At 43.2% G+C, this 18,899-nt stretch overlaps 1 protein-coding gene across 1 annotated transcript in view; it reads right to left on the bottom strand.

The window, feature by feature from the left end:
- The window catches only part of LYPLA1 (lysophospholipase 1), a 462,012-nt gene that overhangs the window by 355,054 nt on the left and 88,059 nt on the right, over positions 1–18,899 (bottom strand). The window contains exon 2 of the mRNA XM_078687306.1: positions 2,209–2,240. Within this exon, the coding sequence (XP_078543432.1) occupies positions 2,209–2,240 (32 nt within the window). The remainder of the gene's footprint in view (positions 1–2,208; positions 2,241–18,899) is intronic.

An 18,899-nucleotide genomic window follows, 5' to 3' on the forward strand; every position in this document is an offset into this window, starting at 1 on the left:
TACTCACACACCTATTTATACACCCACTCACGCACCCAAATAGGCACTCAGACACCCACTCACACACAGATACACACAGCCACTCACATAATATAAGTTACGAATAGTATCACTCATTATTAGTACAGAAAGTATACTATTCTAACTTTTGCAGTTCCTTGGCATATATGTTTAACACTCAAACTTTTAGAAAACACTCACAATCACTGGATGATGTCTTAAGTGATGTCATCAAATGTCATTTTAGATGTCATGTGTAATGTCACTGGCCATGTCATGAGTGATGTAATATGTGAGGACATTGCAAGGGCGTAAGTTATAGTTAGCTCAGGTAACTATAACTGCTTTATTTCACTGGTTTTGTACGAGTGAAATGTGAGCCTAACTATAACATCTCTGTAACCTTTGTTTTTCCCCAGTAAATAAATATAAATATATATATATATATATATATATATATATATATATGGGTTTGTAATAAAGAATTTTGAAATCGGATACCTGTGTGCTCACCATCTTTCAATCGAAACAAAGTTGAAAAGTGCTGGAATATATATATATATATATATATATATATATATATATATATATATATATATATATATATATATATATATATATATATATATATATATATATATATATATATATATATGTGTGTAGGTTTTGTATGATGTAAACTACCTGAAAAATCTGTGCAACAAACAATAAGAGGTTTAAAAAAACATTAATAGATTGCACATGCAATAAAGACATTACAAGTGATCTACTTCCACTGCAATAAAAGGTTATCCTGCTGAACAAGAGAGATATTAACAACAGTTGGCTTCTCTTTGACAAGTGAGGGGGAAGAACTGATCTTGTAATGTCTAGGACAGGTCTCAGACTACAACTTGCTGAGAACACTATGGAATATACTGAGTTTGTAAAACATGGTTTGCACTATACAAGTTGCCAATTGCACATTTTACAGCTCTGGAGCAAGCTGACAACTTGGACCGAAATTATATAGGCCAAAATAGACAGAAAAAATGGGCCTAATAAACATACAGAGTAGACAAGCGCCCTCATGAATGGTCTACATTTGATATAACGTCAGGAAGTTGGCTGTGGGGGAACAGCCCTGGAAAAACGTATGTAAAAGATTACAGAAACTTACATTTTTCATAGGGTGGGAGCGCATGAATGGGGGAGTTTTGGGTTATTTCAAAGTTAGCAATAAGGTGTGGTTTTGAAATTATGGGCAGAATGTACTGGCCATGTACCTCTTCATATTGGAGTGGTATGTTGCTCAAAACTCAGATATGTTAAAAAATATATATATTATCTTAAGAAGACGATTGGTGCCACATTCGTGTGGTGCAGCTGTGTTGTAACTGAGGAAGTTAAACCCCACTGCACGGATGTTTGTTTCATCAACCTGTAATTGAGGAAGATACTCTGCACTGTAACATTTCAACCAGGAGATATGTGGGTTGCACACAAATTTCAGTCGTAAATCAATTAAAGCAAAGAGCCCTCTCACCAGTTAGTATGAATGGATACATTCCTTAACTAAGTATAACTTTGAGAACAAAACATCTATTATGACAAAAAACACTCAACGCTAAACATCTACTCGCCATTACTGCCAACTTATTCTATTAACAGGACAAGCCAAGTCCTGAAATTGTCACCAAAGTTAAGCCAGCTTCACAACCTTGCGAGTGAAATTGAATAAAGAATAAAAGCCATGCTTCATAAAGTTTGTCAAACTACAGCCTATTTCCCATACTCCCTTTGGTGTCCCCAACATTAGCAGTCCATGCACTTATAAAGGCCGGAATAACCATAACGCAAGGCTAAATGATTATCTGTATCCAAAGTTAAACAGTTTTCCAAAAAACAATAATGCACATTCTATGCATAGTGTGCTGGAAACTATAACTGTATGAATTGCTCCAGAGTTCCCGTTAACATTGGTCAAAAATTAGATATAGATGGCAGATTCTGAGCAAACCAAATAATTATGAAAAAATTGGCAGCTGAACAAATTATCTCTACAATTGTACTTTACAACACTCATGAAGAAGCAAACTAGGTTATCCGGTACTTAGAAGACATTGTTCAATAGGCAATATTAATATTCATGTGAACCACTGGACAATTACATTTAATTAGGACAGCACCAATTCACTAGATTGGCCAAACCAGTGCTGCTTTACTCACCCAGTGTCTCCTAAACCATGAAGGAAGATCACCTACAACAAAAAGGGAGAATAAGTAAGATCTATATCTCATCCCAGCCTGCCAATCATACAAAACAAAACAGATTCAAAAAGTACAAATGAATCATCTTCATTATGAACTTGGCCCACCCACTGAACAAATTGTATCAGTATGCTCCAATACAAGATATCTGACTTTGTTCACAAGAACAAGTTACTTACCTTCGGTAATGCCTTATCTGGTAAAGACTCCATCTAGCCGCAGATTCCCTACCGTAGAATATTCCCCAGGCATCAGACTGGATGCAGAAATGTTTAAGCAGTACCCCTGCGCACCAGTAGGTAAAGCCATTCGGTTCGGTGTCGGCCGCACTGGATGTGACTTGCGCTGCGCCCATATAATGATGCAGAGCACTATCCATTGTGAGATGGCCCGTTTCTGCAATGCCTTTCCTTTCTTAGCTCTACCATGGCCTACAAAGAGTTGATAGTCTACCCATAACTCTTGAGCGATCAGTGTCGAGTGACAATTCTCTTTTTGGGTCCAGACAGTGGAGTCTCTCTTCTTTAGAAAGTTGAGACATAGCAGAGAAGGTTGGAATGGTAATGGTTTGGCCTACATCATAGGGTGTCAAAACAATCGTAAGAAAGGATGCACAGGTCCTCAGATCTGGGTAAAAGGTGGTATAAGTAGGTTGTGCAGAGAGGGCCTGTAGTTCCAGTGAACTACAGGCCCTCTCTAGGGTAAAGCCACTAGAAAGGCAGTTTTAATAGTCAGCAAACAAATTGGGATGTTCTGTAAAGGCTCAAAAGGAGTGCACATGAGGAAGGTAAGGATCAGGTCAAGATCCTACAGAGGCATAATAAATGGACTGGGGGGTAAATAAATGCAGTAGTCCTTTCAGGAACCTAGTCACAAACAGGTAACTTGAATAAAGAAGGTTGGACTGGCAACCACAAATATGCTGAAATGGCAGACAGATCCCTTTAACAGTGTCCAGAACAGAGCCCTGCTGAGCCAAAAAAGGAACAAATAGAAGTACTTTGGATAAGAGTGCAGAAAGGGAGCCAATGCTTCTGGATGCACACCATGAGACAAATTTGGCCCATCGGCGGGTGTATACAGTCTTTGTGGAAGGACACATAGGTGACAGAATAAAGTCAGACTTCAAGAAAAAAGGTAAAAAGAGGTTAACTGTCACCATTGATTCTCCAAGCATGAAGGGTGCGCAGGTTCAGGTGCAAAATCATCTCCTGCTGCTGCAACATAAGATCCTCCTGAAGGGGCAGCCTGATCAGAGGACCAACACTCCTGCTCAGAAGCTTAGGATACCACACTCTCCATGCCCAATCCTGAGTCGTAAGAATAACTTGGGCCTGGTTGTTCCTGATCTTCTGAAGAACTCTAGGCAGCAGATCTATCAGCGTAAAGGCGTACAGGAGTTCCACTCAAGAAGAAAAGCGTCTCCGAGCGAGAATCTCCTTGGAAAATAAAGCGCCTAAAACTGCTGACACTGCTCGTTCTTGGCAGTGGTGAACATATCTAACCAAGGCTCTCCTCAGTCTTGAAAGAGACCTTGCACCACCTCCAGGTGTAGACACTATTCGTGATCCGCTAGGAATCCACGGCCGAGTTGGTCTTCCCCTGGCCCCCCCAGATGTTGAACCACCAGGGAACTGCCCTGGACTTGGCTGGAACTTCAGAGGTGCCAGCCTCGGTCGACGAATCCAACCACCCTGTTTGCTACAGTACCACATGGCTGTGGTGTTTCACTTGTCTTCCCTTGCTCAAAGGAAGAAAGGCTTTCATTGCCAACTGGAACGCCCAGAGATCCAACAGGTTTATGTTAAGGCCGGACTCCACCAGAGACCTTAGTGCTCTCATCTCTACCTCTCCCTGATGGCCGCCCCAGTCCAGGCATGACGCATTTGTCGCTACCACCAGCTCTTGGTAGGGAAGAGAAAGGGGTCTGCCACAGACCCAATCGAGGTTTGTTAGCCACCACTTGCTTCACATTATCCGCTACTATACGGATCGACCCTTTACTCTTTTCGTTACTGGGGGGCTTGGCGGCAGCGTTTTGGGCTACATCATTTGGGGACCCCTGTTAATTCAGCAAGTATATAATTTTGGGAGCATCGGTTCGAACTCGTCGTGAATGGGCCAGCAATTGCTTCATTAACCTTGGAACATTTTTATTAGACGAACGTTCATGAAGTCCACTTTGTAGCTGTGCTTACCTGGCCACGTAACCTGCGTTGGGGATCCATATTTTTGGTGTTTCTCTTTCCGGGTGCATTCATCGCTACACCTAGACCTGTATGTTTTGACTACATTCATTCGAAATCCTGGCCGGTTGCCTTTTGAATACTCGAATATCCGGATTCTCTCACATATATGGTTTCTGACTGCATACTTATCATATCCGGACAAGCCCCTTACGGACACACGATTCCGATATTTCGTTTTATTTAGCCTTGAAAAAGTCTCTGTACTTACCTGCAGTACTGACGAAACACGTGTCGGCTGTTTTTCTGTCAAGTTCATTTCTACGGATTTTTGTAAATAAAGAACAAGACATCTTGAACTTTCTTGTTTGTTTGTGATGTTCAAACACTGCTACCATCGGACAATCTTTACCTATCCTTAAAAAACTAGGAGACCTAATAGTCTGTTCATTTTTTATTTGTATGTTAGGAATGTGCTTGATTTGACCCTCTTGCTTTTTCTGTATTTTGTCAATCATTGATTGTCATTCAATCCCCTTTTGGTAGTGGGGGACAGTGGTCTAGGTAGCACTCAGTCTTCATAACGGAAGATTCATTACTATTCCAGTAAGTTGTATATCCCTAACTGATCCTAGTGATTGTGCGGTTTTTTTCCTTTTGGATACACCACTACCATTCTCCCTCTCTACCACTGCAAGTATCTTGCAGTTCCCTCTGAGATCTGGACCAGGTCGGAAATATTCTCCTGCTGCTGTGCCTAATGGGACTTCAGGTCTCACTGCAGATCCCTCATTTGCCAACAGGGACATGTTACAGGAAGGATGGAGGAGGCATGAGGCACAGCACCCTCCGACCGTCTCACTGAAATCATGGATAGAGGCCAACACATCAGAATCAAAGACCGAATATCCTGGACTCGCCGCTCTGGAGGACAGGCCAGAAACTGCACTGTGTCAAGAACAGCTCAGATGAAAGGTAGCTTCTAAGAGGGAGTCAGGTGCGACTGGCATCTTGATAGTGAACCCTAGCGAAAGCTGGAGCTGTCAGTAAATCATCCAGGTAGGGGAAGACTGGAACCCTTGGAATTTGCAGGTATGCTGCAACCATCGCCATCACTTTTGTGAACACCTGAGGGTTGCTGGTAAGGCCAGAGGGGATAATGGCAAACTGGACGTGTTCTAGACCCACGTGAACCACAGGTAGCTCCTGTGGGCCAGCAGGGTGGGGATGTGGAAATATGCGTCCTGCAAGTCCAATGCCAACATTCCAGTCTCCAGGGTAAACAGGACCGGAGATAAGGGGAGCATTTTTCTGAACTACTCCTTTTTCAGGAAGAAGTTGAAAAGGCTACAGTCTAGGATATGACGAAAGCCTTCATCCTTTTTTGAGCACCAGAAAGTAGTTGGAATAGCAACCAACACATACTTCTGATGCCGGTAACCTTCTGTGGCTTCTTTGGCCAAAAGAGCAAACACTTACTGACAGAGCAAGGAGAGACGATCCTCTGTCAGTTGGTCATAAGTGAGTGGGGGTATCCAGGAAAGGAATGGAGCAGCCCTTCTGGATAATTTGCAAAACCCACCTGTCTGATTTTATTTACTGGTGATGGTGGTTCCTGACTCCCAATTAATGCCCTGCTGGTATGAGTTAACCCTAACGGGGTTTGGAAGCTACTGCTGCCAGTGGAGTGTGCGCTGACCTGTCCTCTGGCTGGTTGTCCCACATGACCTTTGGGAACCATGTCTGTGGCCTTAATCAGGCTAGGAACCATGTTAATATTGGTGGTCTTGGTGGACGCAGTGGTAGCCTCTACCGTAGCTAGAGAATGTGCAAAAGGCAGACTGGAGTTGGTGAGACCTGTCATCCCTAAAGTGAAGCGCAGAGTCTGCCTTCAATTCAAGAGGCGAGAGCAATCAAAAGGCATGTTCACGAGCGAGGCTTCGACATCCCCAGAGATGCCAGTGGTTCTCAGTCAGTTGCGCAGTCTCAGCGACAAAGACTATGAAATCGCTCTACCCAGCAAGTTGGTTGTGTCAAGCCCACATCTGATGGTGAACTTTGCTGTATCCTGCCCATCACCAATTACTTGAGAGAGTATGGTTCGGGCCTTCTCCGAGATCATGTTGTATGAACAGAGTCCACTGTGGGGCTCTTTGGTTCAAGCTGGAAACCTCTTGTATGAATCAGAGCAAATCCACAGTAAATGTATTATTTCAGCAGCCTCATGGTAATATCTCGTTTGGGTTAGATAAAACAGACAATGAGACTGAAAAAAATTTCTGTTGCTGTTATGTATTCTCCTCCAATACAAATACAAATGACAGTGTTACTCAAGGAGTACAGACGAAGCAGTGCTCAAGTGTGTGCATAAACATCAAATTATATACAAACACCATAAATGCTCCTTGGTTCGCAAGTTGTTCAAATATACATGTGCGTACCACATAGCACAATGAAGATAACAAATTATCAAGGAATCAAAGGAGAAGTATATGGACGTTTCAACCTCTTGCGAGTGTAGGGGTTCCACCAGACAAAGTCGCCTGGCTCAATACCTTGTAGGGATCGAATTTGCGATAAAAACATATTATTGGCCAAATATGTCCAATATAACCTTGTGTACATATACTCGATCCATTAGAATAAAGTGTAGTCATTTAGTTACCTAAAATTCACTCTTAATAGGTAAGTACTAGTGAAGCGGCTGAAGCCATTTTGTTTCGTTTCTTGGTGTGCAAATGCGGTTTCCCTGAAATCACGTGACTATGTCTTTTTCTCTAAACTATGGCATCAGCCAAACCGTGGTGAATGTCTGCTAATTGGTGGCTCAAGGGAAACTCAAGGCCGCACCTGCCTTCTTTGCGGGATGCGTACATTCTCACAAAGACTGTTCTTGTCCTCCCCGTCCCCTGTGTGAAACGTATATATGCTTTGTACTTTGAACATGTAGACAGTCTCCTCTGCGCACCTTCGAGGTTGTGTAGACCGGGGCTCCCCTGTCAGGGTTTGTTATTGAATTGAATAAAAGATTGAACCTTCTCCATTGCCGACTGAATTATTAGTTATCCTTAATCGTATATGGGTTATTGGTAAGTGTGACCCGTTAGAATTTCTTTATCCCTTCAACCTGCATATTTTGGGAGACAGAAAACAGACCAGTTTCAGTCTGCATTGGACACACACGTCTGTATAGTGTATAATGTGTGTGTTAAATAGACTTACCAATGTATATCAGAGGGGTATGTGCAAACTAACAGGATCACTGGATGTCTACTAAAGAACCGCAGGAAAGTCTGTCAGAGTAGCCTTATCCTCTTTGGGTGAGAAATTCTCCTGCTTAAATTGGATTTCAACTGAATGCCATATAGGTCCTCCGAATTCAATCTGGACTGTAGATATCTTAAAAGTATATACACCACTATCATTCTTCAAGTCAATTACTTCAAATTCAAAATACCCTAGCAATAGTGCATAATCTCACACCAAGGAAAACATGCAGGAGTACAATGTTACTCCATGCACTTAATAACCGTGAGTGGAAACCATCTTCATCAGGAAAGCAAACCCAATCCTTATAGTTATTTAAGCGCGCCCCAGTGCCTAAAAACAATTGTCCCATGTACATATACACCAACAGTGGTCATCTGGTGAACAGAAGTACAAGGCGAAGATCACAGAATTTCATTCCAATTGTGTGGTGGTGCACAAACATGGTGGTATGAATTTTCAAGTCATGCCCAAAAGGTCTAGATATCACGGGGTGTGTAAATTAGGAGACTGCGGCTAGCAGGAGCAAAGAATGCATGTCCTTTGATCATGCACAGTGGAAATCATGCAGTTTAATTCCAGAAATGGATCCGTTCCTGATGTAGATGGTTTATACTCACTGTTCCCAAGCGCACAGAGTAGCACTGTACTCCTGCAGGTTTTGTTTGGTGCGAGGCTATGCCCTATTGCTAGGGCATTTTGAATATGAAGTAATTGACTTGAAGACTAGATAGTGGTGTATATACTAATCAGATATCTACAGTCTAGATTGGATTTGGAGGACTAGTATGACATTCAGTTGAAATACAATTTAAGCAGGAGAATTACTTAGACTTTCCAGCGGTTTTGCAGTGGACATACAGAGATATTATATTGTTGGTTTACACATGCACTACTCTGATATACATTGGCGAGTCTATTTAGCACACGCATATTATACACTATACAGACATGTGTCCAATGTAGAGTGATCTGTTTTCTGTCTCCCGACATATGCAGACATTGAGACAGAAGACTTTGTCCTGATGAGACCCTTACACTCTCAAGGGGTCAAAACATCGACATACACCTGCTTTGGTTCCTTGATTATTTGTAATCCTCACTGTGCTAACTTGTACACACATGTATATCTGAATAACTTGGCTTAAGAAACAAGGAACTTTTATGATGTATTTTGTATATATATAGTTTAATGTTTATGGAAACACAAGCACTGCGTTGTATGCATTATTTATGAGTCACACTGTCATTTGCATTTGTATTGGAGGAGAATACATAACAAACTGTTTCAGTTGCTGTCTGTTTTATGCAACCCAAATGAGAATTTATCACGAGGATGCTGAAACAATACATTTACTGTGGGTTTCCCTTGATTTTCACAAGACGATTCCAACTTGACACAAAGAGCTCCACGTTTTATATAAGGTATTTTGACTCTGGTCCCCATGGGCAGAGATGATTGTCCTTGTGACACTACACATCCTCCGCGATCATGGGCAGCACTTGCGCAACTGAATACCACACTGTGTAGGTATCAGCACAAAAGGCATGCAGTGTTCACCAACCGCAGTGCTAGGCTGGCGGAAGAGAAAATCCTCTTACCAAAGATACCCAGCCTTTTCGATTCCCTATCTGGTGAAGTGGTAGGTAACATGCCCAAATTGATCCTAAAAATGGAGGATTGGACCACCAAGCTCTCCGGGGTGGGGTGCTTGGTGAGGAAACTGGTGTCCCTGGGCGTGGGTGATGGCTGCAAGCAATTGTCCCGTGCACAGGAGCTTCTGTTCAGTGCTTGGACCAGGCCTAAAGGAGGACATCTGAAAGGGCTTCCTTGAATAGGAGTAAGGGTTCTCAAGGGGCGACTCCCAACTGAAGCATCTGTGTCAAGAAGTTTGTTTTGACTGCTCAGTAACTCAGATGCATGAAGTCCAGCCTAGATCTGGAACAGAGTGGCACCACCTAAAGCAGCGCTAGAACCACTGAGTGGTAGTAGGCAAAAACAAACACATATTCATGTGTTGCTTCACATTCTCATTAATCCATTCACATTTTCATTTCTCTTGCTCATGAGAAAAGAAAAGCATATGGCGATTGATTATTTTGTAGACCTGGGGCCGTGATTCACAGTGTCAGCGAGTGCATAGCTGGGGAAAAACAGAAAGCAAGTGTAGTGGGAGTTACTGGACAGAATGGGAGCAGCCCAGCAGCAGGGAACAGAAGGTGTGGGACATGGATAAAAAAAAGTGCTGAACTTGTTGTGGAGGGATGGATATGCTGTATTCCTGTGTGTGTGCATACAAGTGTTTGTGTAGACATTTCTGCCCTTTAGTCTGTGGGCTAGTGTGTTGACTCTACTTGGGAGACAACATCACCTTTCTGGCAGGTTTCCTTCCATCTTGGTCTACTAATTGCTTCGGTTTTCCACCTGGGGTACAGGGTCTCCTCAGGTGCAATGGCAGCCATTTGTGGCATAACGTCTTGCCTTTACAGAACAGGGACCCCGGCATAATGGTACTGTCATTTGATGTTTCCGGGCTTAGTTATGCTCCCCGCCTCCTGGTACACTGTCTGCAACATCTACATATTTCGATCATCCTTGGCCTAACTCAGCTCCACTCTTAGCATGCCTGTCCAGGTGAGGCTGTCTACGAGAGTCAATTGACAGCACGTCTTTGATTTAGACCAGGAAAGGGGCTTGCGCACTTTCCTGTGGTATTCAGCAACTTAGACTTTCGCTGCACAGTCTTGAATGCCATCTGAGCACTATTGTTGCACAATTTAAAGTCTTGCGAAGAGCCTAGATACAGGCCTTGTGAGTGTTCATCACCGACATATGTTTATAACAAAGTCTGCAGGGTTTAAAAAGGGCGAGGACATGTCCCAAATGTTGCCAAGTGGTAGAATCGATGGTGAAAGCTTCAAATCCACATCAAAAGGTGAGGATCGAAAGGAATTGCCATTGATAAGCAGGGGGGTGGCAGTTCTATGTGGCCAGGAGGTTACTTCCGAGGTGGGATGGAAGTGACGGGGACAGCACAGTGCTGCTTACCTAGGCACTAGGAAATTGCTTAGAACATTTTTTGGATCCAGTTTGGTGGATGGGGCTATTCACAAGGTAAGGAGTCTGAGATCAGAAGTATCCTTCAGAATGGTCGGTAGTATAGGAAGCTGTGGTAGACTGGGGCACAACATGGAAAAGGAGGACACTTTTTAACCACTACACATTTTAGGTCACACACACCAAAAAAGGTTTCTGGAACTTGCCACTAGTATGGAAAAATACCAGTTCATGGTTGACAGGTAAAATAGAGGCAATAATGAATTTTGAAGGAGTACTTTGTGTTAATCGAGGATGTACAGTGCCAAAGAAAACTCTTTCAATAAGGTAAGACACTAACTATGAGTTAGAGCATACCACTCAATTATATAGGAAAATCTATCAAGGGTTTCCAGAAGAGTTTGAAGCCCTTTTCATAGGTAATGAAAAATTTGGCAACGACCACGCCAGCTTAATCCCACTCGGAACTCAAAGCTGGAACATAGGTGAGTCTATAGATCATGGACAATCCTTACTAAAGACGGTCCTTTTTCTATCCTATGTGCTAACTGAATAGTAATTCGTGCACAGATCCATTTGGAAAGTTTGAATAGAGTAGACTGACTGAATAATGGAAGGAAGGTGTATGCTCACGACTCTGCAGTAACATTATTAAATAAATATGAAAGTATATCCTTGTTCTTGTGTGGAATATTGCAGGACTGGAATCTAACTTGGGAAATATAGGATATTACTTTAGATAACTATCTTAGTTTTCAAGAAAATAGGGACATTATTTCATTTTTTAACAGGGTTGTTCAACGTTGTTTATTGTAGCACTAAGGGACGACTGTGCAGGCCTGATAGTTTCCTCAAGTGGCTGAAAAATACCGTAGTTTATTCCATCTCATAAATTAAAAGTGGTTGCAAAGATATAGTATTTGAGGTTAAAAATCTGTCTGGTAAAAGATATACTCTACTAAATGTAAATTCACCCATAGAAAAAAAAACAAATCGTCTAATTCGATAATCTTTTATCTAAAACTATGAGTGGTATTAAATTGGTAGAATATTCATTATCAGTCTAATTGTTGGACTTCAATTCAATTCACTTTTCTATTCAGCTGTGCGGAATTTGCGACTAATGCTCATAATAAATAAAGCACAAACCTCAAACTTGTAAATTTAATTGAGGCTAATAATACATAAGTATGGCAATTATCTTCTTGAAGTAATTTGCATTATTTTCAATTGAGGAGAATAAGCAGTCATCTGTTACAAATTTTGTAGAAATTAAAGATTAGAGAGGGACCATAGTCCGGTAACATTTTCCTCTGTGCTTCACTGTTCTTGTAAAGGAGTATGCAACTTCTTCAATGCCAGTATTAACATAGCAAGAGAATACGGAGATGTATTTAAAGCCGGAGCAGTTTATCCAGCTTTAAGTAGTAAATTCCTGACATTTATAGAAAACTCTTATTTGAAGGCAGATGGTTCTCCTTTTACTTACATACACATTTTTGAAAATCTTATAATACAGATTGGGTTTCAATTAACTCGCTCACAGATCAGACAGATTAAAGTTCTAAATTGTCAGAGGAATGAAAGAGTGTAGGTTGGCTGAAACAAACCTTCTAAGGGTCAATAGGGTTTCCCTAGGTGCAGGCTGAGCTGGGGCCCACAATCCACAGCTAGGCACATGGCGAAAAAAGGGGCAGCTTTCACTGGAAAAATGTGATGTGTCCTTATTACGTTTTGGGCCATTTCCTGTTGCAGGCACAAAGCCTACTCACACAAGCAAAGAGCCATTTTTAATCGGGAGACTTGGGGGCAGTGCAGGGTGGGTAGAGGTTTGTGGCTCCTCGCAGATTCCAGAATTTTCCATCACAGAAATGTGAGGATTTTCTGGTTTTCTTTTTTACACAAAGTTTGAGTTTTGCAAGGAATTCTGGGTAACAGAACCTGGTGAGAGTCTCACAAGTCACCCCATCCTGGATTCCACTGGGTGTATAGTTTTAAAACAATGTACAGGTTTGCTAAGTTTGCCTAGGTAACGGCTGAGCTAGGGCCCAAAATCCACTGTTAGGCACATTGCGAAAAAAGGGTCAGTTTTCATTGGAAAAATGTTATATGACCACGTTGTGTTTTGCGCAGTTTCCTGTCGCAGATACTAGGCCTACACAGACAAGTGAGGCACAATTTTTATCGAGAGACTTAGGGAAACACAGACTAGTTCAACAAGTGTTATTACTATTTATCTTTCTATGCATGTCTGCCTTCCAAACGTAAGACAGTGTGTAAAACAAAGTAATTTTGAACAATACCCTCTAATTCACACAGGCGCACAACACCCATTGTACTCACCGGGCTTCAGCCCCCCCGTCGTGTGTGGCAGCCCGGGATGAGACAGATCCCAGGCACACACACAGCCACACCCGAACGTTTTACAGGTCTTTAAAATACCATTTGAATGTTAATGAGGCCTTGCTGTTGTTTCACCCCTTGTTGGAGGCCCTGCAGCTCCACTCTGCCTACTGATTAAAAGTTCAGCCCCCCCCCCGAAATTTTTTCTTACCCCCCCCCCCCCCCCCCCCCCCCCCGAAATTTGGTTCTAGTTGCGCCTCTGAATTCACATGCTAATATGGGTAAAAACAAATTCAGAGATGCACAAATAACCACTGCTTCTAAACACCATATCTTGTTCAGAAATACAGAAGTTTCCTTGATACCGATTTTTCACTCTATATTTTACCAAATGAATTACTGTACACCCGGTACACAATGAAAAAACATTGCAAGGTGCAACTCAGTTATACCTCGGGTGCTTGGTGAGCCTACAAGCCTCATATAACCCCGCAACCAGAAGGGTCCCGCAGGCGAATATAGCTTTCAAAAATCTACCATGGTTAGAAGAAGTTACAGGTGAAAATGTAGGCACAAATGGCTGTTTCTTTCAACTAAATTTCAATATTCTTTTATTTCAACTGTTACCTTCCATAGGAAAACCTGGAAGGATCTTCACAAATGACCCCCTTGCTGAATTCCAAAATATGTCTAGTTTTGAGAAATGTATAGGTTTTCGGGATCCATTATTGGTTTCACACCCATTTCTACCACTAACTGGAAGGAGGTTGAAAGTACACAAAATAGGAAAAATAGGCTATGTCCCAGTAAAATGCCAAAACTGTGTAGAAAATGTTGGTTTTCTGACAAAAGTCTGCCTGTTCCTGATAGCTGGGGGAAATGGCGATTTTAGCACCACCAACCCTTTGTTGATACCATTTGCAGGGAAGAAACTAGACGCTTTCTTCTGCAACCACTTTATCAAATTATTTCCCCCAAAAACATATTTAGCTGTATTTTGTCTAATTTCTCAGTCCCCTCCATGGGAAGCCACAAACCCCTGGTACCTTTAGAATCCTCAGGATGCTAGAAGAAAAAGATGCAAATTTGGCATGGATACCTTATGTGGACAAGAAGATATGGGGGCCTACACGTGTCCTACCTCAAATCCCAAAAAGTCAAAAAAAGAGCATGGCACGGGGGAGGCCTGGCAACGAAGGGGTTTACAGTATGTTTTTAAGAAGGCTGGTTTGATGAGTAGTGGTATACTAAACATATTTACAACTGAAATGCCAGAATCAGTGCAGGTTTGACAAGAGAGGCTATAGGAGAGAGTGACTTCTAGAAAATAGGTGAAATTATGAAGCAAGATGGCAGTATGAATGGAGCATGGGCTGTGCAAGGAAATCGGAGAGCACAACAAAGATACCCACTAGTCTATTTAATTTTTACATAGAATAAATCTTCAATCGTAACTAATCCATCAATTCGTAACAACATTCATTTTATTTCAGTCACTGTAATTATTCATGAAACTGATATTTATCATATAGGAAACTTCTAGATATATACATCTAACTTTATTACTTCTTAAATACACTAAAATCACAGTATTTCATCATAACAATTTCATCAAGCACAAAATGAAATGAACTAAAACAAGATAAACTCCAATCCGTTCTCATGTGATGAACCTTCTAACTACAAGTGAAAACTTCTCGTTACCAACGAGGATAGTTTTAAGAAGTTTCAGGCTGCCTCATAAATGAACATGTCTATCACCGGTCTTCGGCAGTGGCATCGGGAAAGGACACGAGTGAAATCGGTATGTGCCCCATGAATCTTTGATTTTGTAACACACAAGGTCTAATTTACCCTCTGTGGATAACAGCAGTGTTAGTATCATTCACAAAGTTTGGAGAGTACGACTAGTTGATGATATATGTTCGGTACAGCAATTATAGTGCTTGCCAACCTAATAAACCCCATATAAATTTTTATGTGAAAAAGGACATTGAAATATAGGTTCTGAAGAAGGTGGTTACGAGTCAATTAGGCCACCAAAACATACACCGACCGTTTATTTAGCTCACCCCTAAGACAAAGTGATTGAAGAGGGTTCTCCTCTCTGTGCTAATAGTAAGACATCCGGGGGAGGGGATGGGGGCTGGAGAATATGTGACTGCATATTCTTTGTTTTTTTGTGGAGTTTTTATATAGCATGAACTAGACCCGAAGGTATCAGAACCCTTTACAACAGCACCATTTATGTTACATACGGACACATTCCTTTTTGCTAGGCACAGGGAGATTAAGTGATTTGCCCAGAATCACAGAATGTGGAGCGTCCCTGCCGAGACACAAATGCAGTTCCCCAGCTCCGTGACTGACCTACCTAGCCGTTAGGCCACATTTTCTCCCCATGTCTGGTATGAATCTGAGAACAGATTGGGGTTTGTTTTAATTCATTACATTTTGTGCCCGATGAATTGTTGGAAGAAGTAATAATGTTGGATGTATAGATCAATTATGTTTTATATTATAAATGTGAATGTTTCAAGCACAATTACAGTCAAAGGAATAAAATTAATTTTAGAAGTAACAGGTGGGCTAGGAATGACTAGATTTTGTAATGTGTTTCTTGTATGAGCCATTGTCGTTTTCCCTATGTTAGCCTATTTAAGCACGTTGTAGGCCACTTTTGTTTTGCACATGTTACTAAATATGTTATGTTATGTTATGTTATACAAAGCTCTTCTATAGCGCAACGGCTACTCCGAGGAGTGTCCCGGCGCTTTGGCGAAGAGAGGAAAAGGAAAAGTACACAACATAGCAACACTTTGAGGCCGGCACAAAATTACTGAGAGAAGAGCCAAGTCTTCGACTCCTTTCTAAAAGCTAGCAGATTGGTGGCTGTTCTCAAAGAGAAAGGGAGATCGTTCCAGCAGCGCGGTGCAAGGTACCGGAAGGAACGACCTCCTGAACGGGCGCGCCTGATGGAGGGAACCACGGCCTTGGCCTCGTAAGTGGACCTAAGAGTTCTTCTGGGGACATAGAAGGCAATCCGCTTCCCAAGATAGCTTGGGCCCATCCGGTGGAGCGCCTTGAAAGCCACAGTCAAGATCTTAAAAGTGACTCTCTTGGCGACCGGGAGCCAGTGAAGTTTCTCTAGGAGCTTCGAAGCTCGCACCCTTCTTGGAAGTCCAAAGATGGCTCTGGCCGCCGAGTTCTGCACGACCTGCAGGCGGGCCATCAGATATTTAGGAAGGCCCAAATAGAGGGCGTTCGCGTAGTCAAGTCGCGAACCTATCAGGGCCTGCACAGTAATTTTTTTGTGCTGAAGGGACAGTAGAGGGAGAAACTTCCGCAGCATTTTTAGGATGCCGAAGCACTTCCCTGTGAGCCCGATGATCTGGGGTCTAAAGGAGAAGTCGACATCACACAGGAAGCCCAGAGTTTTTGCCTTTAACGATGCGGGGTCAGGTGGAGACATGCCGCGAGGCCACCATGACTTCCAGCCGGGATTCGGCGGGCATCCGAAGAAGAGCAACTCCGACTTGTCCGAGTTACACTTCAGACTATGCCTCTGAAACCAATTGAAGACGGCTTCCAAACATTCCCGGATCCGACCGCTGTCAAAATCCTCACCCCTGCCACACGAGAAAAGAAGCTGGGTGTCATCAGCATAGGATATGATCTGGGCACCAAAAGATTCCGCCACCGCCGCAAGAGGGGCCATATAGATATTAAAAAGGGTGGGGCGCAGGATAGACCCCTGAGGAACCCCCACCTCAAGCGGCGGCATTTCGGCGGAAAACGGAGGTGCCCAGACCACTTGCCGGCGGTTGGTCAGGAAAGACTTAAACCAATTCCACACCGTCCCACGAAGGCCTATCTCCCAGAGTCTTGAAAGGAGACCGGCATGGGGTACGGGGTCGAAAGCCACCCACAAGTCCAACATGACCAGGATGGCTTTACCCCCCCCCCCCCCATCCAATATCTCTCGATTGGCATCGGTGATCTCGAGAAGAGCTGTTTCCGTGCTAAAATTAGCACGGAAACCCGACAGAGTCGTGCAGAATATTATTACTCTCTATGAAGCTGGAGATAGAGAGATGCACATGCTTCTCAATCACCTTAGCCAGAGAAGGGAGGAGGGAGATTGGTCTGTAATTCGCGTGTACAAGAGGATCTAAGGATGGTTTTTTCAACAGCGGAAGAATCAGGGCGTGCTTCCAGGCCTTGGGAACCTCTCCCGAGGTCAGGGAGGCATTGAGCAGTGGGTTGAGCAGAGTATTAACTGCCGGTGCCACTCTCCCCAGGCACTTGGCAGGGCAAGGATCAAGCGGCGAGCCCGATTGAAGCCGTGACAGAAGATCAAAAGAGGAGGCAAGAGAAATAGGAGGAAAAGCCAAAAGCAGGGGGCCTTCCTCCTTACTAGATGGAGATATCGGTGTCAGATGGCAAACAGCAGGACTGAGACCCGAGCCCGGGAAAGAGCCTTGAATGAGTTTAATTTTATTGATGAAAAATTCACTAAATTGGCTAATCCAGGCTTCGGTATGGGCATGAGTGGGTGTACTAGAAGAAGGAGAGACAAACTCCTGTACAATTCTGAAAATTTCTTTGCTCATACTTTCTGCAGCGTCAATTCTGCGCTCAAGATACACTTTTTTGGCATCAAAAATGTGCTTATGATAAAGACAGATAAGCTCCCTATATTTGCTTTTGTCTTCCAAGTCATACCTGCGCCTCCAGACCCTTTCTGCCCTCTTGCAGTCTTGGCGCATCCTGCCCAGGAGAGGAGTAAACCAGGGGGCCGATACGTGTTTACCCGCATAGTTGATTGATTTACCAGGGGCTAACTCCTTGAATCTAATAGTGAGCCATTTCTGAAACAGTTCAATATCTTGTTCCAGATAACCTGTTAGCTGGCAGGGATGCTGGCTGAGAGCATCAGATAACATGTCCGCCGTAACTCGATGAAAAGGTCGAGACATCCTTCTAACATCTCTCCTCCCTCTCGAGCTAGACGTGACTACAGCCAAGATGCAGAATTTAATCAGGAAATGGTCGGACCACAACACTGGAAGAGGTGGAGAGGCCTCGATAGTCCTGGTGGAGAAAATCTGATCTAACATATGGCCTTTATCATGGGTAGGACTGACCACATGAGGGGTCAGCCCAAATGGACAAACAATGTCCTGGAGTTTAATAGTGTCCGGGTCTACTAAGTTATCCATATGTAGATTGAAATCTCCCAGTAGGATACAGTGCTCTGATCTGAGGCAGGGCACAGAAAGAGCGGCCTGGAGGTCATCGAAAAAGGTGCCTAACGGGCCAGGAGCCCTGTATATGAAAATCCCTGTGCAGGTTTGACAGGGAGACAATTTAAGAGTGAAGCCGAGGGCCTCACTACCGGAGATGTTCTCCACGGCAAAAGTCGAGCAAGAAATACTCTTGTCCGCAATTATTGCCACTCCGCCACCTCTGCCAACACCTCTATCCCTCCTGTAGATGGTATAATATCATGCTTGCTTTTGTGCCACAATGTATTTTCACACAGAACCAGCAAGTTTTTGCGTTTTATTCTTTTTCTGTGATTTAGTTGCATGCCTAACTGTTCACTGCTGAGATCTGCTGTTCCTGTTGTGTTCTGTGCCCAACTTTTTCTTTCTGTGCTATCTTGATTATTCCTTTTTCCACCAACTTGGTGCTTGCTGCCCCCTCGCCCGTTTTCCAGCCGCCAACTGCAGCCCCGCCCCCCGCACTCCCATTCACCCGCCGCGCTCAGCCTCCCAGCTGCTCCTCCCTCC

Source organism: Lissotriton helveticus, chromosome 4_1, assembly GCF_964261635.1.
Source record: "Lissotriton helveticus chromosome 4_1, aLisHel1.1, whole genome shotgun sequence".
In the NCBI taxonomy this organism is placed as follows: Eukaryota; Metazoa; Chordata; class Amphibia; order Caudata; family Salamandridae; genus Lissotriton; species Lissotriton helveticus.